The following is a 25,673-nucleotide window of genomic DNA, read 5'->3' on the forward strand; positions in this document are numbered from 1 at the left end:
TTATTTATTTATTTATTTATTTTTAGCTGTGTTGGGTCTTCATTGCTGCATGCAGGCTTTCTCTAGTTGGGGCGAGCAGGGGCTACTCTTCATTGCAGTGCACGGACTTCTCATTGCGGTGGCTTCTCTTGTTGTGGAGCATGGGCTCTAGGTGCGCAAGCTTCAGTAGTTGTGGCACATGGGCTCCGTAGTTGTGGCTCACAGGCTCTAGAGCATAAGCTCAGTAGTTTTGGCACACAGACTTAGTTGCTCAGCGTCATGTGGGATCTTCCCAGACCAGGGCTCGAACACATGTCCCCTGCATTGGCAGGTGGATTCTTAACCACTGTGCCGCCAGGGAAGTCCCATCACCACTGCTCTTTATCATCATAGAGGAAGTCTTAGCCATTGTGGTGAGACAAGAAAAAGAAATAAAGTGCATAGTTGGGGGAAAAAATAAATAAAGCTGCCCCTCTTTGTAAACATGATTGTGTAGAAAATCCTTAGAAATCTACCAAACAAATCAAAACAATCCTCCTAGAACTAATAATAAGTGACTTTAGCAAAGTCATAGGATTGAATCAACACATAAAATTAATTTTATTTCTGTATACTAGCAGTGAACAATCAGAAGCTGAAATTTTTTAAATACCATTTACAATAGACTAAGAAAGGAAATAGGTACAAATCTAACCAAACATGTATAGAATCTAGATGCTAAAAATTATAAAAGTGTAAAAGAAACCAAAAGGAGCCTAAATAAATACAGAGAAATACTGTCTTCATGGATTGGAAGGCTAACATAGTAAAGATGTCAGCTATTCTCAAATTGATCTATAGATTTAATGTAATTCCAATCAGAATCCCAGCAGAACATTTTTGTAGATATAAGCAAGTTGATCCTAGAATTTATATGGAAATACAGAGAAACTAAAATAATAAAACAGTTTGAAAAAGAAGAGTAAAGTTGGAGGAATCACAGTATCTGATTGAAGACTTACCATAAGCTACGACAATCAAGACAGTGTGGTATAAGGAGAGACACATAGGTCTTTGGAACAGAATAGCAGGTCTAGAAATAGACTCATAAAAACATGGGTCAATTGACTTTTTTATATAGGTGAAAATATCACGAAGATAAAAGTCTCCTGACCTGGTATTAGGCAAAATGTTCTTAGACATGCACCAAAAACATGACACATAAGGGAAAAATTGACAAATTGTACTTCATTAAAATTGAACACTTTGGCACTATGAAAGTCACTATTAAGAGAATGAAAAAAGCTATGGACTGGGAGAAAGTATTTGCAAATTTCCTATCTAACAAATGACTGAATAATGAACTCTAAGCCCAGCTCTCTAAGCCCACTTTAAAAATGGGCAAATGACTTGGAACAGACTTGCCACCAAACAGAATTTATAAATGGCAAATAAACACATCAAGAGGTGACCAATATCATCAGCAATTAGGGAAATGCAAATTAAAACCACCATGAGATATCTCACATTGTTAAAATGGCTAAAATTTTAAAATACTGATGATAGCAAGTGCTGATGGTTTGAAGAGTAACTGGAACTCATATACTGCTGGTGGGAATGCAAAATGGTACAGTCACTCTGGAAAACTGACGGCTTCTTACAAGTATTTACCACATGACCTAACAATTCCACTCCTGGTATTTGCTTTAAAAAAATAAAAAGGTATGTTCACACAGGAACCCATATACAGATATTTACAGAAGTTCTGTTAATAATTCACCAAAAACTGGAAACAACCCAACTGTCCTTCAACAGGTGAATGGAAAAACAAATCGTGTTACATCCCTACAATGGAATACTACTCAGTGATAAAGAGGAATGGACAGTTGATACACAGAACAATTCGGATGAAATTCAAAGGAATTATGCTGAGTGAAGGAAGCCGGCCTCTAAAGAATACATGCTAAATGATTCCATTTATATGACATTCTGGAAAAGGCAACAGTATAATAACTGAGAACCATTCAGTGGTTGCTAGAGGGCAGAAGTAGTGTTAAAAAGGGGCAGCATGAGGGAGTTTTTTGGGGGAGATGAAACTGTTCTGTATCTTGATTGTGGTTATACCAGTATACACATGTTAAAATTCATAGAACTGTTCACCAAAGAAAAAGTTCATGTTTACTAAATAAATAATAGTAATAACACAACAAAGGATGCTGGACCATTCTAACACTGAAATTATCTTAGGAATTATCTAGATTGTCTATAAGCAGGTCCACCACCTTACATTTAACCAAGTGTCAATGGTAGTGTGCAGTTAGCATTCAGAAGGGCCAGTAAGGAGTGTCTTGGCAATAAGAAAATTGCTCAGTTAGACCATCTTAACTTTAGACACCAGGATATCCAAAATAAATTATTTTTCTTAGCAAATAAAGTTTTTTCTAAAATCCACCAATGTTACCTGCAGCATTCCATGGGTATGTGGCTGGCTGGTTATTTCAAACAAATTAACTCTTCCATTTAAAATTATATAGAGGACTTCCCTGGTGGCGCAGTGGTTAAGAATCTGCCTGCCAATGCAGGGAACATGGGTTCGAGCCCTGGTCCGGGAAGATCCCACATGTCGTGGAGCAACTAATCCCATGTGCCACAACTACTGAGCCTGCGTGCCACAACTACTGAAGCCCGCATGCCTAGAGCCTGTGCTCTGCAACAAGAGAGGCCACCACAATGAGAAGCCCACGCACCACAACGAAGAGTAGCCCCCACTCACCGCAACTAGAGAAAGCCCGCATGCAGCAATTAAGACCCAACGCAGCCAAAGATTAAATAAATATATTTATTTAAAATATATAATAAAAATATATAGAGTAAGGCTTGAGAACAGTCCTTGGTGTAGAGGATGTTTTCACCAAACTACCAGTCTGTGTTACATGTGGACCTCAGACACCAGCTTATCTCCTCCTTCTTCTGCTGCCCTTTGCTCCCCTGCAGGAGGTGGTGGCTCACTGGATCTCTGAAAGCCGCATTGCCATTGAGGAGATCCGCTTGTTGACCTTGAAAGCTGCCCATAGCATTGATACTCTGGGCAGCTCTGGTGCTAAGAAGGAGGTGAGGCCCCTTGGACCACCATCTGCCAAGCCTTCTCCAAGAAGTTTGTCCCACTCTTTGGGCATTCCAGGTTTCATGGTGCCTTGAGGGCACTCAGAATATCAGAAGCTTCCATGTGATTTTGGTTTAAAAATTATAAATGTATAATTTATACATTTATACAATCACCCTTGCTAGTTTTCCTTTCACTGGGCTGCTTTAGGGAATGATTTTCAGGATGCAGAATATCTTCAGCTTTCTTGAGATGCAGCAAGAGAAGGCAGAGAAGGTAGGGAAATACCAAACTTCATACTGACTTGGAATTGTACCCTGTATGTTACTTTCTGCTAACCTCTTGACCTTGGGCAAAGTATGTGACCTGTCTGCCTATGGCCTAGGGTTCTAGCGAAGACTGACCAAGTTGATACAGAATGCAGAGCACTGTGCTGCCACATAGAAATGTTTCATAGAAGACACCTCTCGTCCCCTGCCTTCTTATGTTTCTGGCTTATTTGGAATAAGAACATGATCGTTTAATTATAAAAGCAATGAAATTGCCAAGGGAAAACTGATTATCGAAGACTTTTTAACTCTTTATGATCCCTAAGGTGATGAATGTCACTTATCAGTTGCCTGAAATCCTTTTAGAAACAAGACAATACAAGTAATAAATAAGTTAATAAAATGTGATTTGGAAGAGATATCTCTTTCCAGAAGGTCTGTGTTGACTGAAATATGTCCGTTAGCTGCATTAGTGGATCTTTGTTGGCTTTCATCAAAGATTGTGTTTCAGTGGTGTGTGTATGTGGGAAAGTTCCCTTGTTTCTTTTCACAAAGAAAATACAGATTATATCAAATTCTATCACATTGTGTATTGTCTAAGAAAGGAACATTCTTTTTATATCTTGTTTATGTAGATTGCAATGATTAAAGTGGCTGCTCCTCGGGCCGTCTGCAAAATTATTGACCAGGCCATCCAAGTGTGTGGAGGTGCCGGCGTTTCCCATGAATACCCTCTGGCTAACATGTGAGTAGATGTCATTTAATCACCATCTACATTTGATGGGCTTGGAGTTAAAAAAATCTACAGATGGCTTGATACTAACTGTTTATGAAGAAAATAAAAATAGATAACTTACTTTAAAGCATAATTGAAGGCTAACTGAGGCAATATAGGTATTTTACTATAGAGCTCAGTACCAATAAATAGTTTTATGATTACAATTGTCATTTCACTCATTCATGTTCACTTTTACACTGAGAAGATGCACTGAGGGTTCCTGAGCTGTAAATAACTCATGGGGGTTCACCCTGGAACAGGAAGGAGAGGAGGGGAGCACTTAGGACACTTTACCACCCACACCCAGAGGCCGTGGCCAGATTGCGGCAGTGCATGCCAGCCACCACCTCATGTCCACATGTGCTTTCTGGGATCAAGAAGGAATACTCTCCACTGCCCATCACCACTGGGCATGGTGCCACCTTCTCTCTCACACTGGAGATAAGAGTCTGGTGCCCCATCAGTTTCCCCCATCAATTTTTAATAAGAAAGAACTAAATATATAGTACTATATATTTATAGTATATAAATGTTATATATTCTTCATGGCCTGTGGATTACCTAAGATATCTCCTAGTTCTAGCAAATACTAGTACCTACAGCAAACCAAGACTGAGATTAAGCCCACTGCACTGTGCCATTTAAGATTCCACTCCCAAGGTGAGGACTTGAAAATGGCATTTCACAAGCCCTTGGGCTGACTTTCCTTGATTTTCCCTGTGCAATTTGTCTTATCACTGCCTTGGCGAGATTTCAAACACTAATAATCTTGGCTTAGAATCAGAGTGACTGATGTTAAAGCATCAGGTTCCTCTTTGCTAAGTCCTGCCATCCCTGCTCTTTGTGTTTTTGCAGGTATGCCCTAACGCGAACTTTGCGCTTAGCAGATGGGCCCGATGAAGTTCACCTCTCGGCAGTTGCAAAAATGGAGCTGTGGGACCAAGCCAGAAGCCTGAGGGCCAAGGTGTAGAATTCATCGGCTCCAGCATTTGTATCTCATTCAGCTTTTGCAGCAGTTTAAGCACAGGATTAATTACTCACTTTGGTAAAGTTTTGAGCATCTGTTTTAATCAATGGGTTTTGTCATTTCAAGGGTCACACTTAAAATTTTATAATTTCAAGGGTTTCAGTGAAAAATTTCATAGCTGTTGTCATTCAGTCTAACACCTAAGTGTATAGCATTTATTTTTTAAACACTTCTCTTGTAAAGAAATCATGAAATAAATTGGAGAACTAAAGCATAGCGTAAAAATATTTTCACTTCTTTACTTTCAGGAATTGTTCCACTTAAATAAATATTCAAGGAATATTTAATCACTACTTTGTAAAAAATATTGTGGGATCCCCTTTTTAACATTGGTTTTAGGGGCTGGTTTAACACTTTGTGGTAATGTTTGCACTGGAGAAGGATGGATGACTGATTGGGTCATTTTAGAGTTTGTATTGCTATAAGCCTCTTCATAATTCAACAGGAAGCATTTATACATAAAATCTGATTGTTACTAGAGGACATGGCATCTTATGAGAAAATATAATTAAGAAAAATTTTAATTATGTATAAAATGTTGATGCTAACAGTGGATAGTTTAACCTATAAGAAAGTTATGCAGTTTTGAGAGGAGATTAAAAACAGTGTTCTCTGAACACCATTCTGTTAATAGCAACACCCTAAGCCAACATCCTTGGGGCACTTTAAGTCAGCGCTGCCAAGGACTGCAGCCCAGGCCATGTTGTAAGTCTTGAGCACCTGAACTGTGGTCAGCATAACTGAGGAACTGAATTTTTGATTTTTTTAAATTTTAATTAATCCAAATATAGATTCTCAACTCAGTTACTGGAAAACTTTTAAGTATGCTTGGAATAACTTGGGTATGTGAATTGTCTTTTGCAAATGTAAATTGTATGAAATCTAAATACAGAGCAAGTATTTTGAATGAAAATTTAACATCCAAATTAAGAAAGTATACAATATATACCAGATTTTGAAGACTCAGTATGAAAAAAAAATTAAATGTCTCATTAATACTTTTCTAATATTGATTACATGCTGAAATGGTAATATTTTGGATATATTGAGTTAAATAAAATATATTATTTAAATTAATTTTACCTGTTTCTTGTTACATTTTTAGTTTGTGGAATTGGAATAGTTACTGGCAAATTTTTTTTTTTTTTTTTTTTTTTTTTTGTGGTATGCAGGCCTCTCACTGTTGTGGCCTCCCCCATTGCGGAGCACAGGCTCCGGAGGCACAGGCTCAGTGGCCATGGCTCACAGGCCCAGCCGCTCCACGGCATGTGGGATCCTCCCGGACCGGGGCACGAACCCGCGTCCCCTGAATCGGCAGGCGGACTCTCAACCACTGCGCCACCAGGAAAGCCCGGCAATTTTTTTTAAATTTTCAAATGAAAGTATTTTGAGTTTGGAAAGCTTTAAAACTGTTTTATTAGAAAGCATACACATCACATGAATCTATTGATGCGTAGAGATTATTTCAATCATTATTTAAATGTCATCTTGGAGTGGGGTTGGACCAGACATTTACAAAGCCCATGTCATGTGGGCTTTGTAAACATTTGCCTTTGAGCCTTAACCTCGCTGCACCTTGTATTTCTTTTTGTACGTTGGGATTAACTTTTAAACCTAGAAGACCCATATCTACTGAGGGCTTGTGTGGGAATCACTGAAGCCATATAGAAGCACTTTGATACTTGTGAACCACAATAAAGTACTTTATAAGGCATCCTTATTTAAAGTGGATAAAATCTTATAACCCAAGCTGGTCAACCTTATTATTAGTTTTAAAAGCTGTGACTTAGGAGAAATCAGGATTGTTTCTGAACAATTAGAATTAAAAGTTATATCTGGTAGTTGTAATTTTGTGATAATTTTTTTCCTCTTTGAGAAAAACTGGCTGTGTTGGTGGTTGATTCATTTCAGTTGATCTGTTTTTATCTATGTCTGTCACATCCACAGCCATCCCCCCAATGTGATCCATATTCACCTCTCTCACCTACCTTTAATTTATTCAGATAAAATCATGTTAAAAAAGAGTAGTAAAAGTTGTTGAAACGGAAAATTCCAGTCTCCAAAGGATAAAGTAAGATCAAGGGAACTATGCCTCAGTCACAGAGAGTGAATGACTGTAAACATGGGAGTGGCAGGGCCATTTCTGGGGTCTCCTCAGGTTGTCACTGCGGCTCACTCTGAGCAGTCCACCCAGGACAATCAGCCCGGTTTTGCCAGGAATTTGAACCCACACAGCTGTAAAATGAGAAGTAGCCCTTCAGGGTGACCCCACGCGGGAAGGCAGGAAGAAGGGGAGAGCTCACCAGTCAGGGCTTTACCCCAGATTTGCGGTGTGGGCAGCAGCAGGAGAGGAGGGGCTGTGACTGCCCGACAGGAAGTCACCATAAAGCTCTACACATAAGCAGTCACAGAAGGTGTAGCAGTGCTTATCCAAGGGAGCAGCCAGTTAAGGATCTCTGGGAGTTGACGTTCTAACCTTTTAAGAACACACAAGAGAAATTTCAGCTGATCATGGAAGAGCTGATTTCCTCATCAACCTGTTTACAAGGCTTCCCCCAGGTCCATGTCACTCCAGCTCTTCCCACAACTCTGATCTACTTACATGTTATAGGCATGTGTGCATTTTGTCGAAGAAAATTAAAGTGGGTGACAGCAGCAAAGACCAATAGTAGCATGTAGGTGATTCAATAGATAGGCTGCACAAGGCTTGCAGACAAATACATCTCCCATTTTTCTTGAATTAAGCTACAACAGTTGCTGGGAAATTCAGAACAAGGCACTTCTCACCCAGGCTTCTGAAGGATTTAAATTAGTAAAGTTCTTAAATAAAGGATATTATAAAAATGAAATGTATTTAAGAAAATGACTGCTATGAACAAATGCTTGATTTCAGTCAAGCCAGGTAGCCTCAGCCAGACCTCTCTTTTTCCCAGGCGCCTGATGAACCCTCCCCAACAAGCAGAGTGGAAGGGGTGCAGGCCAAGCAGTGGGCCTCCTGTTAGCACTTGGGACCAATGTTTGTCTGTTGCACCTATTTCCCCACTCTCCCTTTGCCTGGATTACTGTGGTAGTCTTCTAACTGGGCTTCAAATCTGTTCTCATAGCAGCCAGCCTGACCCTCTCAAAATGCTGCAGTGGCTTTCCATCTCACTAGGAATAAAACCCTAACCCTCACCTTGGCTGACAAGGATCCACTTGAGCTTGTCCCCAGTACCTCTCTGCGCTCACCCACCTGCCTCCCTACAAACAGCCTCTGGACTGTGCTTCCAAGAGACCACGACAGACCCCGACAGCTGGGCCTCGGAATCTTGGCTCTCACTCTTTTCTCTGCCTGGGAAGACCTACCCTGAGATTACCAGATGCCTGCTCCTAAGTCACCTTGTCGAAAGGTCCTTTCCTGAGCACTTGTTCTGAACCAGCACCACCTGCTGAAACTCTCCAGCCTCTTTACCTGCCATTCTTTTCACAGCACTTATCACTTGACATATCTACTTATTTATGGTCTGTCTTCTCACTAGAGTCCACTTTTTTTGTGTACTGGAACCATGCCTGGCTGGTATGCACTCAAAAAAAAGTATGAATGAATGAATTCATGTACATGGATGCTCTCCTTGTCCCTGATTTGCAGTTGGCTAGAGGGCAAATCATTTACTTATAGGTCTGCAAACAGAACAGAGCAGAAGCCTGAGCACCAGCCCATGAGCACAGTGGTTGGACAACAGACCAAGAGTGGGTTATGGGTAACTGGAGAAACACTAGGGCTGAAAAGGGATATTAGTGCCCCAGAAGTGGGGTGCGCACAGCAGTTTGGACAGATCAGTTGATGAAATAGGTGTTAATGAGTATTTTAACAATTCAGAGAATGCATGTTTACTTTTTAAAATTTTCTTGATGGGGAATGCAGCCTAAGCAGCCAGAGTGCTGTGATCAGCTCGAGGTACAGAGGGAAGTCAGAGTAACTAAGAAAAACAAAACCACATTCAGTGATTGTTAGAATTTTCCAAATAAACAATATTCTGGGAAGTGTCCTCAATTCAGGACAAAGAGCATTCAGGGTTTATGATCCTGACACAATATTTTTATTTCTTTTTTTGTTATCTCTTTCTCATTGTGATTATGTGATTATCATGAAGAAAATCACAAACATTCTAGTGTAATGTTTTGTGTGGTTGCGATAAGCTCTGTGAATCTGCTTTATCTTCACCCCAAAATATGTGAGGAAACAAAGGGTGAATGTCCTGAGCAGTGCCTCTCTGGGGCCCACCTGACAGGTGGAGAATTGCATGTGGCCAGAAGCTCCTTTGCCCGCTGCATGGATGGTTGTTACCAGCCGGTGGAAAGTCCCGTTTCACTCTTTTAAACAAGTGAAAGTGGAGGCTGCAGATGCCTCCTCGCCCCCCTGCCCTGGCCTCTGTGACTTCCGTTTCTACTGGTTTTTCCTTACTGCATACCAGCCACACCAGCCTTCTGCTATTCCTCGGATACCCCAGATTTTTTTTTAATTAGAAACGATATATATTGTTTCCTGTTAAAATAGGGCACTCTTATGAGAAACAAATGTGCAAAAAGAACATTCCTGTGTTTTCTCACTTATCCCAACAGACCTGGACTATTGATTCCAAACCGTCCTCACTCTGTACAGGGGAAGGCTCTCCACCTACTCCCAGGAAGTTAGGCTACTCTAGTTTTAACTTTGATTACTCGCATGCATGAAAAACATCAAAACCCAACTGTTAACAGGCTACCTGTCCCTAGGCACACAGGCCCAGTCCACTTGGATAGACAGACAGATGTGAGCCTCAAGTCCACAGCCCCCTGTGCAGGCCAGGATTAGAGGTACCCTGGTAGTCAAGTGGGTGCTGCTGGTTAGGGATCGAAGAAGACCCCAGCTCCTGGTCAGCTGGCTGAAAACATGCAGCCTCCAGTGAGAGGCTGAGATCCCTCCTTTTTTTTTTTTTTTAATAACTTTTATGTATTTGTTTATTTTTGGCTGCGTTGGGTCTTTGTTGCTGTGCATGGGCTTTCTCTAGTTGGGGCGAGTGGGGGCTACTCTTTGTTGTGGTGCGTGGGCTTCTCATTTTGGTGGCTTCTCTTGTTGCGGAGCATAGGCTCTAGGCATGTGGGCTTCAGTAGTTGTGGCACGCGGGCTCAGGAGTTGTAGCTCATGGGCTCTAGAGCGCAGGCTCAGTAGTTGTGGTGCACGGGCTTAGTTGCTCCGCGGCATGTGGGATCTTCCTGGACCAGGACTTGAACCCGTGTCCCCTGCATTGGCAGGCAGATTCTTAACCACTGTGCCACCAGGGAAGCCCTGAAGTCCCTTCTTAGCAAGGAATATATGGGTGAAGTAGGGCACCCATCTGGCCACAAAAGGTATCTGGTCTAGAAGCTCCGTAAATTCTCTTGTGATCCCTTAAACCGACAAAAGCGAATTCAAGTTTGAAAATGGCACATCAAGTTATACGAAGTAGAGAATGTCATTAAGGCAAGGGTCTCATCATGTCCTCACACAGACTCTGATCCCCCCCTCCCCCTCAGGACCACTGCTCCTTGCAGGCAACAGCTTCCAGCGTCCAGAAGCCTTGAGCAGCCTTCAGCATAACAAGTTGGGGTGGCCCAACCCCACATTCTCAAGGCTTGCTCCCTTCCTGTAAATGTAACATTCTAGGTGTTCCCTCTGTGATCACCCTATCTAAATGTCTCTGCCCTTCTAACACATACACACACATACGCACACACATGCACACATTCCTTACCCCCTTCCCTGGTTTGGCTTTCTCCTGAGAATGTCTGTCTTGTAACATACTATGTATCTTTCCTTTTTATTTGCCTTATGATCCCCCCATTTCCCAACAAGAAGTATACTTGTGTTTTTGTCTCATTGCTACACACTTAGTATCTAGAACAATGCCCAGGGAGTGATTAATAAGTCCTCACTAAACATCTGTTGACTGCCAGAGTACAGGGATCCCAGGAACTTTGCTTTCCTTCCCATCTGAAGTATGGTAGTATGCTGTTTACTCACTGGCCATGCAGATGCTTAAAAGAAGATGCTCTAAAGCCATGCTTATCAATCCCCTGAGGAGTTTGAGCTGCCCCAGCCCAGCCCCAATCCAGTGCTGGTGATGGTGACCTCAGTGGTAACTGATGCACCAGGGATTCTGGAGAAATGAGGACCTAGAGACTCATTCCTTGCAAATCCTGGTCAGATCTGTTTTAGGGTGTCTGGCTGAAAACCCTGGGAAGAGATTGGCTAACGTGTGCTAAAGGGAATCTGCTAGGTGGGCATGGAAGCAGAAGACCAAGAAAGGCTGGAGGGTCTCACCAGGAAAGGACACAGGGAGGGAGAGCGACCGACAAGCAGGGCTGATCTCCCTTGGCCTCCCCCGCCTTCAGTCTGCGCCTCGCCCGCTGCCTCACCCGATCAAGCTCTGAGGAGCTGCTGGTTGGCCAAGCTCAGCTCACAGGCCACTGGGGCCTGTCCTGGAACAGGGAAAGAAAAGAGAAATATAGTGCCTGCCACATGTGTGATTTTAAATTGTCTAGTGCCACATTTAAAGAAGTACAAAGAAATGTGAGAAATTAATTTTAACAATATATTTTATTTAACCTAATATATCCAAATATTATCAACACGTAATCAATATAAAAAATTACCAGTAAGATATTTTGCACTTTCCCCCCCAAAATCCAGAGTATATTTTACATTTACAACACATCTCAATTTGGAAGCTAACTTTTCAGTGGAAATACTTGAACTGTAAAAAGTTAACTGTCTGTGGGTTTCATATAATTTATAGTTGAAAAAGTAGATCCACATACTTGAATTGTTCCAAACACATTTATAACTTTTCAAAAACTGAATTGAGCATCAGTTTTTAAACTCGAAGAAATTAATTTAAATGAAATTAAAAATTTAGTTTCTCAGATACATTTCAAGTGTCCAGCAGTCACACGTGGCCAGTGGCTACTGTCCTGGCCAGGAGGTTCCTGAGACACCGACCCGCCAATCACACTCAGTGCAGGAAAGGCCTTGAGGCATTAGATATGGAGAACAGATGCTGAGCAGCCAAAACCACTGTTTACTACTGTAGCTAAGGGAAGGTAGTGTTTTTATATCTTCTATGCTTTTGTCTGGTGCAGGAAAAAGTTAACTCCAGTGCATTTCCTGTATTTCGAAAAAAACAAACAAACAAAACAAACTCAAATGACAGGAACTGCTAAGCATCTCTAGTTTACCAAGGGTCCTGTGGTAAACAATTCCTGAAGATCATGTGAGGGAAAATTGCTGTTTGTTGAGGGTAGTTGGGGTTTCCAAGTAGGAAAAAGGCTTGGCTCTAATACACGGAAACAGAAGGGTGTAAACTCAGTCTCTTGAGATCACACAGTTGATTTGTGAGCAGAGTCCTCCCCACTTGGTGGAAATTAATGATGATCTTGTCATGGGAAATGGAGACAATACTTTTTATAAAATTCAAGCTGTGATCATCAATTATTCTCTCCCAACCCATCCTCTGCAAATTGTTTATGATGAGGTTTTTGGCTTGAGGGAAGATCGCTCCCAAATGGATTACTTGCTGCATTTCATTCCATTTAGTCCATCACAACTCCTGTTATCTGTCTCCAAGATGCCAAACAAACTTTCTACTACTCAGGGACTAAGCCATGAATGCAGCTGGAGGGACGGCCCACTCATCAGGTGTGGATGTTCAGTGCCTACAAGGGCAGGCTCCCTTCTCCCAGTGCTGAGAGCACACAAGCCTCCATTCACAGCCAACTCTCACAGGTGACCTGAGGCCAGACCCACCCAGACCTATGGACCCTGGCGGTCTCTTTGACCATTTTGCCTGAAGTTAGATTTAAATTCCAAATCCATTTGAAACCTCTTTGCAAGAAGTCTCCTGCCAACCCATCAAGACAGCTGGACCAAATCCCAAAGGAGTAAATAATTTGACAGGCAAGCGCATAATATGTTGCGACCCTCACGTACTTAGTTAATGATTTTATTTGTTCTTTTTTAACCTCTCTTTTGCTGACAAAGTTTGAAAAGCCATCCAGAAGAAAAGAGAGGCAGAAGCCACCAGTCACAGAAGCTTTGCCATTTGCTCCAAGTGGAGCATGAGTGCTGAGGGAATTAAAATAGTTCCTTCCTATTCAGCGTTGCTGCCTCATGATTCTTTAAAGTATTAAATCAAAAGGACTTTGTATTTATATCTAGATGAAGCAACACGACATTAGACCAACTGGAATTGAGAGAACACCAGATTAACTTTAGAGCCGAGGCGGAGAACATCCTCGTCCCAGGCAATTCCCCCAGTCCTTCCTGAGTGCCCGTGGGGATGCACTTGCCCACAGACCCATGTTGTCCTTGCCCTCAGGAGGTCTTTCAGCCAGCTGACAACTCCCTTAACCTAAAACTCCCACCCATATCTACAAGAAAATGCCAGGTTTTCATCAATCACAATCTTGAGAAAATAAACTGGTACTTACGTGGAAAACGTTGGAAAATATTTTTAGAATTTCTAAGATCCCATTTCCACTGTAGAAAGTTGAGGACAGTGCACAAGATGAGTCTGAAGCAACTTCAGCTGAAGGACCTAGAAGCAGGAAGCAAAAGAGGATCACAGGTGGGATTTCTCCTCATTTGGGACCTCTAGTCCCAGCCCCAAACCTCAGGGGATCAGATTCTGAGCAGCTGGCACTGTTGAAAATATTGGGTTGGCCAAAAAGTTCGTTTGGTTTTTTCTGTAACATCTTATGGAAAAAACCCAAAAAAACTTTTTGGCCAACCCAATACCTAGATGTCAGAGGAGACCGCCCTGGAACAGGAATTTGTAATTTTGTAAACAGCCCACGCAGCACTGGCTCAGACCCAGTCCGGGGCTCTATTAATGCCAATTGGCAAAAGTTGCTGTTTGCTGTTACCATCAATTTTATACCACATGAATTTGGGTTTTTTTAATTGTGAAAAATGGATTTATACAAGCACAGTTCAATTCATTCACCAAGTACTCATTGAATGCTTGTTATGTTCTAGATATAATACTAAATTCTGGGGGATATAAGGTGGACAAGACAGACATAATCCCGGCACACACAAAACTTACTTCTTATGGGGAGATGGTCAGGTAAATACAATGATTTTATTAGTGGAGTCCATGATATCAGGGGGTCACTGGAGGTTCCCAGACCTTAAGAACAAGAGGTGTGGGAGAAATGTTCTGGGTGGAACAGTATACGGGAAGGTTTGGGGGAAAAGGCTGGCAAGCTCTAGAAACTGAGAAGTTCACTATTTTTGGAATGATACAGAGAAAGTAGGAGAGAGGATGCCAGAGAGAGAAGGAGCTGGAGTATGAAGGGCTGCAGGGCCAAAGACGAGCCACTGGACTTGGTCCTGAGAGCAGTGAGGAGTCACGGAAGGGCATTGAACATGGGATCAAAAAGGTCATACCTGGTTTTAGAACTGTTGCTCCATGAAAAATGTACTGGACTCAGACCATGTTAGAAGTCAGACACCAGGTAGGATCCTGTTGCCCTGAACCAAGGCAACTTGTTGGAAGGGTTCACAATGGGGAGACAGACTGGATATAGACCCTAGAGATATTTAAGGTGTAGAAGAAACAAAACGCAGTTAATTGAAAGCGACATGGTGAGAAAGAGGATGAAATCAAGGACAATGTTCATGGCTTGGTGTGGCAACTGGCTAGGATTGAATGTTCACTCTTTTATTTAATGGATTTTATAAGTTTTATTTTTCACTTTAAACGTTTGATGTAGCTGGGATATACGTGCATGTAAGTAAATGAGGTAGGGCCACTCTGTGGATCATTTCTTATACGGGGGTGGAGGGGAGGGTATCTATATGAGGGCTAGCCAGTTGCTTGATTAATCCAATTCTCCTCTCTCACCCCCCCACACACATGTCTAGTGGAAAGGCCATCTTTACCACATGCTGTCTATCATGTACTTGGACTGAGAGTTTGTTTGCTTCTGTTGACCTTTTGTTTACAGTGCCTATGCCACACAGTTTTAATTTTCTGTAGCTTTTTAATATATTTTAAAATCTGGTTGAGCAATTCGTTATCCAATTTCTTTCTTGTAGTTCTATAGTATTCTCACAAGTGAGCCATAAAATCATTTTGTTGGGATTTTGACTGAGATTGCATTGAGTTTACTTTAGGGACAACTGACACCTCTACAATATCGAATCATCCTCCCCAGGAATAAGACCTATTCCTACCTATTCCATAATTCCTCTATGTCCCTCAGTAGAGGGCTAGTCTTCATAGAAATCTTGCACATTTCATGTTAAAGTTATTCCTAAATATCTTGTTCCTTTAGTTGTTGTGGATAATATTTTTTCTATTGTATTTCCCACACTGTTTGAATGTACAAAATCTGCTTTTTTACCTTTTTAAAAAATTGAAGTATAGTTGATTTACAGTGTTGTGTTAGTTTCTGCTGTACAGCAAAGTGACTCAGTTATACATATATATATTCTATTTTCATATTCTTTTCCATTAGTTTATTATAAGATATTGAATATAGTTCCCTGTGCTTTACAGTAGGTCCTTGTTGATTATCTATTTTATAGATAGTAGTGTGTATAAGTTAATCCCAAATTTCTAATTTATACTTCCCCTGCCCCTTTCCCCCTCAGTAACTATAAGTTTGTTTTCTGTTTGTGAGTCTATTTCTCTTTTGCAAATAAGTTCATTTGTATCATATTTTAGATTCCATATATGTGATATTTTTATTTGTAAATAAGTTCATTTGTATCATATTTATGTATTTTAAGATTTTATTTTGATGTGAACCATTTTTAAAGTCTTTATTGAATTTCTTACAATACTGTTTCTGTTTTATGTTTTTGGGTTTTTTTTTTTTGGCTGTGAGGCATGTGGGATCTTAGCTCCCTGAGCAGGGATTGAACCCACACCCCCTGCCCAAATTGGAAGGCAAAGTCATAACCACTGGACCACTAGGGAAGTCCCTATCATATTTTAGGTTCCACATATAAGTGATATCACTTAGTGTGATAATCTCTAGGTCCAGCCATGTTGCTGCAAATGGCACTATTTCATTCTTCTCTATGGCTGAATAGTATGCCATTGTAGGTATAGATGTGTACCATATCTGCTTTATCCATTCACCTGTAGATGGACATTTAGGTTGCTTCTATGTCTTGGCTATTGTAAATAGTGCTGCTATGAACATTGGGGTGCATGTATCATTTTGAATTAGAGTTTTATCCAAATATATGCCTAGGAGTGGGACTGCCATATTGTATGATAGCTCCATTTTTTAGTTTTTTAAGGAATCTCCATACAATTCTCCACAGTGGCTGCACCAATTCACATTCCCACCAACAGTGCAAGAGGGTTCCCTTTTCTCCACACCCTCTCCAGCATGTATTGTTTATAGACTTTTTGATGATGGCCATTCTGACCAGTGTGAGGTGGTACCTCATTGTAGTTTTGATTTGCAATTCTCTAATAATTATCGATGTGGAGCATCTTTTCAAGTGTCTGTTGGCCATCTGTATGTCTTCTTTGGAGAAATGTCTATTTAGGTCTTCTGCCCATTTCTTGATTGGGTCATTTGTTTCTTTGATATTGAGTTGTATGAGCTGTTTTTATATTTTGGAAATTAATCCCTTGTCGGTTGCATCATTTGAAAATATTTTCTCCCAGTCCATAGGTTGTCTTTTCATTTTGTCTATGGTTTCCTTTGCTGTTCAAAAGCTTATAACTTTAAGTTCCATTTGTTTATTTTTGCTTTTATTTCTATTGCCTTAGGAGACTGACCTAAGAAAACATTGGTACAATTTATGTCAGATAATGTTTTGCCTATGAGTTTTATGGTGACATGTCGTATATTTAAGTCTTTCTAGGAGTTTTATGGTGACATGTCGTAAGCCATTTTGAGTTTATTTTTTTGTATGATGTGAGGGAGTGTTCTAACTTCATTGATTTACATAAGACTGTCCAGCTTTCCCAATACCACTTGCTGAAGAGACTGTCTTTTCTCTATTGTACAGTCTTGTCTCCTTTGTCTAAGATTGATTGACAGTAGGTGTGTGGGTTTATTTCTGGGGCTCTCTAGTCTGTTCCATTGATTCATATGTCTGTTTTTTTCCCAATACCACATTGTTTTGATTACTGTAGCTTTGTAACTGTCTGAAGTCTGAGAGTGTTTTGCCTTCAGCTTTGTTCATTTTCCTCAGGGTTGCTTTGCCAATTCTGGGTCTTTCGTGGTTCCATATAAATTTTACGATTATTTGTTCTAGTTCTGTGAAAAATGTCCTGGGTAATTTGATAGGGATTGCATTAAATCTGCAGATTGCATCTGTAGTATGGCCATTTTAACAATATTAATTCTTCCAGTCCAAGAGCATGGGATATCTTTCCATGCTTTCCATAAAAAAGCAGCTTTTTAAAAGTTTTGGTTTTACTGATTTTTAATTTCCCTTTAATATGTATTGAGTTGTTAATTTCGTTTTTATTTTTAATCAAAGGTGTACATGTCTGAGTTCAACAGTCAAATCACTGTTCAAAGCTAGTCATGAAAACATCAGTGGTTCCTCCTTCCCCCCCTTCCAACATGCTAACTTCCTATTCCCGTAGGCAAACACTTTAAAACTTTTAAGTTAATTGATAAACATGGCTATCTACTTCTAAATAATGCAAGTATGCTACTACTCATCTCCCAGTTTTTATTTTGAAAAATTTCAAACCTTCAGAAAAGTTGCAGGAAGAGTAAAATGAACAGCCAAATATCCTTATCTAGATCCACATTCCTTTCTCTTTCTCTCCCCCTCTCTCTCCCTCACTCTGTGCTATTTGACAGTTAGTTGCAGACATCATGTCATTTATCCATAAACAATGACCACACTTGGGGAATTTGATCTGGATAAAATACTATTATTCATATATAGTCTGGTATATTGCTAATCCTTGATTTTTTTCTAGTTTAGCCATTATTCAGTTGTCTTTCATCTTCTCCCCTACCAAACTTACACTCCCTCACACATCCTTCCTGCATTTCCATTCTCCCAATATAATCATGGTGGCATTATAATTATGTGAGTACCAGTCAGAATCTTACAGGTCATATGTACAATGTAATTTTGCTGTCCAATTCTTTTAAACTTTTCCTCAGGTACATCAACCTCCTTCCTCTTACAATGTTCAAACACGTAGGTTTTCTATCAGTTTCATCTTCTTGAAGAATTTGTTCCCTGAGCCTCTGGTCTGCTCTGGCCTGTTCCAGTCTGGTCATGCTCTAAGTCAGCTGCAAGCTGTTGCCTTACTTTAGGATCTCTTTTCACCACCATTTGGAGAATCCCACCTTGCTTTCTTGGCTACCCAACTTTGGTGGAAAACATCCTTCAGGAGCTTCTTACAAAACATTCATGGGAGGTAAATCTGAGACCCTGTGTATTTGGAAATGTCTTAATTTCCCCCCCTTCATTTAATTGGCAGTGTGACTGGATCTAGAATCCTAGGCTGGGAAATCATTTTCCTTTAGGCTTTTGAAGGCATCACCTCCTTGTCTTCTAACATTCAGTGTTATTGAGAAATCCAGGCTATTCTGATTCTTGTTCCTTTCTGAGAAATGTTCTCCCCTTCTCCTGCCACACCCTGGAAGCTTATAGGAACTTCATGTTTCCATATTGTAAAATTTCACAATGACATGAATGTGTCAGGGTTTATTTTCATCCACTGGGCTGGGCACTGGGAAAGTTTGACTTTTTGATTTTGTTCTCTGCTCATTTTAGTTAGCTCAGGATGCTATAACAAAATACCATATACTGAGTGGCTTAAACATACTTTATTTCTCACAGTTATGTAAGCTGGAAGTCCAAGATCAAGGCACGGACAGATTCAGCATCTGTTGAGGGCTGTTTCTGGTTTCCAAATGCTGCATTCTCACTATGTTTTCACTTGGCAGAAAAATCTTGAAAGAGCTCTCTGGGGTCCCTTTTATAACAGCACTAATCCCATTCATGAGGGCTCCACCCTAATTCCATCATCTTGAAGATTAGGATTTCAACATAAGAATTTGGCGGGAGGGGGGGTGGGGGGGGCGGGGGGGGCAGGGAACACATAGATTCAGTCCATAACATCTACTTTAAAAAACTAGTATCTGTTTCTGGATCTAGATTTTTTGGATAATGGGCCTCCTGGGCTGGGCCTCTTGCTTAACTTTTATTCCTGTTTTTCTATCTCCATCTTTTTACTCCGCTTCTTAAGGAAATTTCCTCAACTTTATCTCTCAAAGTCAACTTTGTCTCTCATTGTTTTTCATTTCTGCTATTTTAATTTTTTAAAATGTACAAGACCTGGTTTTAATTCTCTGAATAAAAGTATTTTTTAAGTGGCATCCTGCTGTATTGTGGATGCAATGTTTATCTCTGAGGGTATTAACTAACAACAGCTTACTTTTCCAATGTTTTCTTCTTCCTTCTTTGTTTTCTCCAAATTGCCTTTTTTCCCCCTGTTTTGGCCTCTTCCATGCTTCTACACTCCTGCCTGGAGGTGTGCATTTGTCAGTATTCAATGTAATAAGGTCTGACTGCAAAGGTTTTCTACCATGCCAAGCTGTTCTAGGACAGTCCTGGTCACATGAAGAGTGTGGTATCATCCAGCTCTGAGCAAATGATAAAGTTTTCTGCTCTAAACTCAAGGGGTGCATAAATACCCTGAACTCATCTTGTTTGTTTTAGAGCTAACAAGATTGTCTCTGGCCAATTCTTGCATTTAAAGCCAGAGGATATGCTCCATTTCTTGTCTTGGAATGCTGGGGCTGTTTGGAGTCCTGTACAATATTAGTGTGTTAAGGGTGGGGTTTGAGCTTAAGTATCTAAATTTAGGCACAACCAAATATTTGTAGAATTACTTCCATATGACCTTTTTTTCTGAAGATAAATGACTCATTTCTTCAAGGACTCAAGCCACACAACTTCATAAGCCTTTCCCTGAAATAAAGAGATTGAGGACATGGGGTTCCTCTTCTCCTGCTCACAGACATTGCCACACTTGACAGGGGCCAGGGAATGAGGCAAATATTCCCTCACAGATATTGAATTTTATTATATGCCATTGGAGAGTAACTGAAAATTGTCAAAAATTTATACACAGTAATCACATAACCTTGTTTTTGTTTTTGCGGTACGTGGGCCTCTCACTGTTGTGGCCTCTCCTGTTGCGGAGCACAGGCTCCGGACGTGCAGGCTTAGCGGCCATGGCTCACGGGCCCAGGCGTTCCGTGGCATGTGGGATTTTCCCAGACCAGGGCACGAACCCGTGTCCCCTGCAACGGCAGGTGGACTCTCAACCACTGCGCCACCAGAGAAGCCCCACATAACCTTGTTATGAAAGCCATACACCTTTTCAGTGTTGAAAAATATAGGCATACGGGACTTCCCTGGTGATCCAGTGATAAAGAATCCGTCTTCCAATGCAGGGGACACAGGTTCGATCCCTGGTCAGGGAACTAAGATCCCATATGCCATGCGGCAACTAAGCCCAGGCGCCACAACTACTGAGCTCTCACGCCTCAACTAGAGAGCCTGTGTGATGCAAACTACAGAGCCCTTGCGCCCTGGAACCCACACACCACAACTAGAGAGAGAAAACCCGTGTACCACAACTAGAAAGAAGCCCATGCGCCACAATGAAAGATTCCGTGTGCCACAACTGACCCGACGCAGCCAAAAATAAATAAATTAAATAAGTAATAAAAGAAATCTTTAAAAATATATAGGCATAAACATTAATTCTTTGTATGTATAACTGAGACTTTCCATTAACAGTTCTGAGGCCTTTATCTGCTCTTACAAAGTCATTTCCCTAAGCTGGGGCTTTGTAAAATGATGGAAATGTACACATTTTCTTTTGTAAGCCATATAGAAAAACAAACTTTTTAAACCGGCCACCCTATGTCCTGTATTCGTGGGGACCTGGAGCCCACAGTAACCCAGCCTCACCTTTCACTCCATGAATTTGGAAGTTATGGATGGTCCAGATGTGAAGTTCTTTGCTCTAAATGCTAGATGATATATTAAACAACGTATGCAGTAAACACTAGCAATAGGAAAGTGCTGATGAGCAGGATAGAGTCCTGGGTTCCCATGGTGGAGGATAGAAAGAGTCTGTTTCATGATAAGTCCAGTTATTTGTGAGACAACAGTATCAAAATTCCTAGAAGTCATCTAGCACTGGGGTTAGAGAGGGACTGAGTTCTCTTATATAAAATATGTGCCCTTATACATTTTTGCATAGACTGCTTATCTTTTTTGTTTTCTTTTTAAAATTTTATTTATTTTAATATTTATCTTTATTTATTTATTTGGTTGCACCAGGTCTTAGTTGCGGCTCGCCAGTTGCTTAGTTGTGGCATGCGAACTCTTAGGTGCAGCATGCATGTGGGATATAGTTCCCTGACCAGGGATCGAACCTGGGCCCCCTGCATTGGGAGTGCAGTCTTAACCACTGGGCCACCAGGGAAGTTCCGGCTCATATTATCTTTTATGAGATTCTTAACAGTGAAATATTACCTGACCAGACCAACCTAGGCATTTTATTTTATTATTATTATTTTTTCAACCTAGGCATTTTAGAGAAGAAATCTATGCCCAAGATCAGAATCCCAAGCAGGGCAGATTCTACCTGTTAAGGTAGTGTTTTCTCCCCCTTCACCACCTCACCATCTAGGAGGCTGGCACTGTCTAGGACGCGTTAGGTGTTTGTGTTGATTATCTCTGATCTACAGAACAGAGGGAGGTGTTAATGAGCCCCATTTGAAGACGAGAGGTCACACAGTGAGGGCCAGAACCGCAGCCTGGATGGCCCCAACTCCAGGGCCTATGCTGGTTCCAGGACAAATTGCTGCCTCTCTCTTGCTCTCAATTAAACAGACTGGGTGAGGCAAGACCACAGGGAGACACAGAATTCAACCCAAAGTCCACACAACCACTTGGGGTTGATGTGAATGAGGATGGACTACTTGGGATGAACACCTAGGTCCTTGGGCATCCATTAGTGATTCTGATATAATCTGGATACTCAAAATTTAACACATTAAAAAATCAACAAAACAAGAAACACACATTTGGTCCTAGGAGCCAACCAGTTACCTACTTCTAACCCAGTGCCCATTCCAAACTTCAGTGTGTGCTGTAGACCAGCCTTGGAGGTTTGCCTTCCCAACTTCCGGACAGGCTATCAGTTCTTTACAAAGGTACTGAAGCTGAATTTATACTAAAGTGCAACCAATGCTCAGGTGGCTCTGGTTCTGATCAGCTCTTGTCCTGCTAATCTATGAGCAAACTCTCCTCTCCCTTCTGCTACTGGTCCTCCAGCCAGCACCAGTGTATCAGTCAGCTCAGGCTGCCATAACAAAATACCAGACTTGGTGGCTAAACAACAGACATTTATTTCTCACAGTTCTGGAGGCTGGGGAATCTGAGATCAAGGTTCTGGCAAGGTAGGTTTCATCTGAGGCCTCTCTTTTTGGCTTATAAGCAGCTGCCATCTCAGTGTATGCTCTCATGACTTTTTTCTGTGCACACAAGGAGAGAGAGAGCAAGCTCTCTGGTGTCTCTTCTAATAAGGGCACTAACCCCATCATGAGGGCTGCACCCTCGTGACCTCATCTAACCCTAAACACCTGCCAAAGCCCTTACTTCCAGAGACACTGGGGGTTAGGGATTCAACATATGAGTTTGTGGGGGTGGGGCACAAATATTGTCCATAATGACAGCTTTGCTGAAGTCTTGTCCTCTTCCCTCTCTTCATGAAAGCAGCAGGAGTGCACCTGATGGTGAAACTACCCCATACTGCAACAGCAGTTCAGTCATTTAAAAATACAACTGACTTAATTAACTCATTAGACAGAAAGCACATTCATCCAACTCTGTGTAACCCCTATTTTCGATCTCATTTCAAGAGGACTGAATACCTTTGGGTCAAATCTAATCTGCAGATACTTTTGTATGGCCCACTTGGTTTTAAAAACTTTGAATGGGTTGCCCATGTTTTAAAAGCCAACTTCACATGGAAATCCAGACTTGATACTATCTTCCTGAGCATGGGAGCTTTTAGCACACTGCGACTGCTCTTCCCCCAGAAGGTCCCAGTGGAGCCAAGCAGAGGCTGCTCTCCAATGGGCACAGCTGCCATCCCTGTGCACCCACCCACCGGACCTTTGCAGGTCAAGGTTTTAGCTCTGGTCTCTTCATAGTGGAATGGAAACTGGAGGCTGGTTGCTGTTGTCCAGGCATCCCTGCCTGCTAGAAATCAGCCTTCCAAGGAATTCTGTATTCTCTAGCTTTTTCTAATCCACCAACTCCAAACTCTGAATTCTACATTTCATTTTATAGTGAGACTCATTTGACTGTGTAAACAGTCTGTGTTTTAGTTTTAGTACAGAACTCTTCAATCAACTCAGTTGTTAAGCGTCCTCAGTTTGGGAGTAAATTTAAATCATTCTCTGGGTCTTGCCTCTTGGACCTTATCTGATGGTACACAGGCAACAGCTTAAGGGAAAAGATGTTTTAGTGTGTAGGAAACAGATGGTTTTGCTGACCAAAAATTATGGAATCTCTGATTTTGGAGCCAAGATAATGACTTTTTAGTTAGCAATTACATAACAACATGACTATTTTAAAAACTAACAAAAAATTACAAATCACTTTATTTTGACCTAAAGTGTCCTTGGAATTTGTTTTACCCTATTCCTGATCCCAAGTATGAAGACAATGAGAAAAATTGCTATTGATACAACAGCTCACCATTATTATCACTCTTCTTAGGCCTCACAGTTCCCAACACCCTCTCACAGCCGTATTTAATCCTCACAACAGCCCTGGGAAGGATGGGTTAAGAATGATCATTATTTTATAGATAAGGGAACAAATGCAAGGGAGCCTTTGCATTCCTTGCTCACAGCCCCTCTGGCCACTAAAAGGGAAGTGCTTATACCATATAGGGGGCCATGCATTCCAAGCAGGTAGTTAAATTTCTAGTCAACAGTTTGCCAGAAACAGACTGAGTTTATCTGCAATACTTTTTGCAAATTGCTCTTCCCCAAATCCTAGTAAAGTTTAGGCATTTAGAGACATTTCATCACATAACAGACAATATGCCTTAGGAAAGGGATCACAGAATTTCTGGACTGAAAAGGGTTCTGGAGCTGATTATCTAGTGACAATCCTCGGGCTTACATGACTTCCAAGAGTGGTCTCTTGCCCGTTTCCCGTGTTCGTCCCCTGCGTTGCTCCTTAGATGGGCTGTGTGTTACTAGTGTCTTTCAGTTTTGCCACCTCTCACCACCCTCCCCCACCAACAAACACACCAAATTGATCTCAGCTCACTGCTATTTTAAAACACAGCTCTCATTCCTGAACCACATCTGGGCCTGCATGCCGATGCCTCAGCTTGGCACTCAGGACACTGCCCAACTGGCCCCTCCCTAGGCCTCAGGTTCGGTTCTCTCTGGACCCCTATATGCCACCCACACCATACCGCCCCACCCCTCCAGATATCCTATACTTACTTTCCTGTTACCCTGCTCATGCTGTCTCACTTTTCTCTCTCAGGGCAAATTTCCCCACGCATAAATCTCAGATAAAACCTCCACTCCAAAAGAGGACAGAGGACCAAGCTGAATTACACCAGGACTGTGTGATCAGCAACTTCCAACTGTAGGAAAACCAACAAGTCAAATGGCCACAGGGACTTTGACAGACAAGTGGTGGGGAAAAGAAAGGGATGGAGGGGCAGCCAGATTGAAAGAGACTCAAAGACACATTTAAAAAAGAAAAAAAGCAAGACCAAACTCTGGTGTCTAGCAATGTACATGTGGGTGATGAACTACGAAGTCACACAAGGAAGTGTTGGACAAGTGGTCACTTTTGAAGGGAGGGGCTATGATTCTGATGAGGGCACATGTTGGGGCTTCTGGAGAGGCTGGCAAAGTTCTTGACCTGCCTGGGAGGTCAAGAGTGATTCACTAATTTGTTCAGTGAGATTTTCTATACCTGTTTTAGTTTACAATAAAAAATGTTTAAAAATGAAAAACAGGGGCTTCCCTGGTGGTCCAGTGGTTAAGACTCTGTGCTTCCACTGCACGGGGCATGGGTTTGATCCCTCGTCGGGGAAGTTCCACATGCCGTGAGGTGTGGCCAAAAGAAAAAAAGAAAGTAATAACTCAAATATTAAAAAAAAAAAAGAAAAACAAACTCAGTCTTCCTAGTCACATACACCTATTTGAGATTATCGCTATCTCAGGATAGTGGCTCAGAAAACAGACTATGGTGTCAAGTAAAAGTAGTTTTAATTTCTTACTCTGTTACTTACTAGTTGTGTGACTTTCGGTAAGTTGCTTTGCCTCTCTGAACCTCATGTTCTTCACCTGGAAGATGGGAATTATATCAGCAACAAGCCCATAGGTTTGCTGAGTATTAATTGAAGTCATGCACATACGACACTTTATAAAATGCTTGGCATAATGTTCAATAAAGATGAGTTGGTGGTG

General features: G+C 41.3%; 1 protein-coding gene across 3 annotated transcripts in view; it reads left to right on the plus strand.

Moving 5' to 3' along the window:
- ACAD11 (acyl-CoA dehydrogenase family member 11) overlaps positions 1-6,919 on the plus strand; it is an 89,181-nt gene extending 82,262 nt beyond the window's left edge. For 2 of the 3 annotated variants that reach the window (XM_060149831.1, XM_060149832.1), the window contains 3 exons: positions 2,953-3,069; positions 3,966-4,075; positions 4,964-5,170. In XM_060149831.1, coding sequence (XP_060005814.1) covers positions 2,953-3,069; positions 3,966-4,075; positions 4,964-5,078 — 342 coding nt within the window. In that variant the 3' untranslated portion in view covers positions 5,079-5,170. Of the gene's footprint in view, positions 1-2,952; positions 3,070-3,965; positions 4,076-4,963; positions 5,171-6,307 lie in introns of those variants that run through there. The other variant, XR_009540658.1, reaches the window with a different exon arrangement.
- Positions 6,920-25,673: the final 18,754 nt, after the last annotated feature.

Source organism: Lagenorhynchus albirostris, chromosome 5 (assembly GCF_949774975.1).
Source record: "Lagenorhynchus albirostris chromosome 5, mLagAlb1.1, whole genome shotgun sequence".
Lineage (NCBI taxonomy): Eukaryota > Metazoa > Chordata > Mammalia > Artiodactyla > Delphinidae > Lagenorhynchus > Lagenorhynchus albirostris.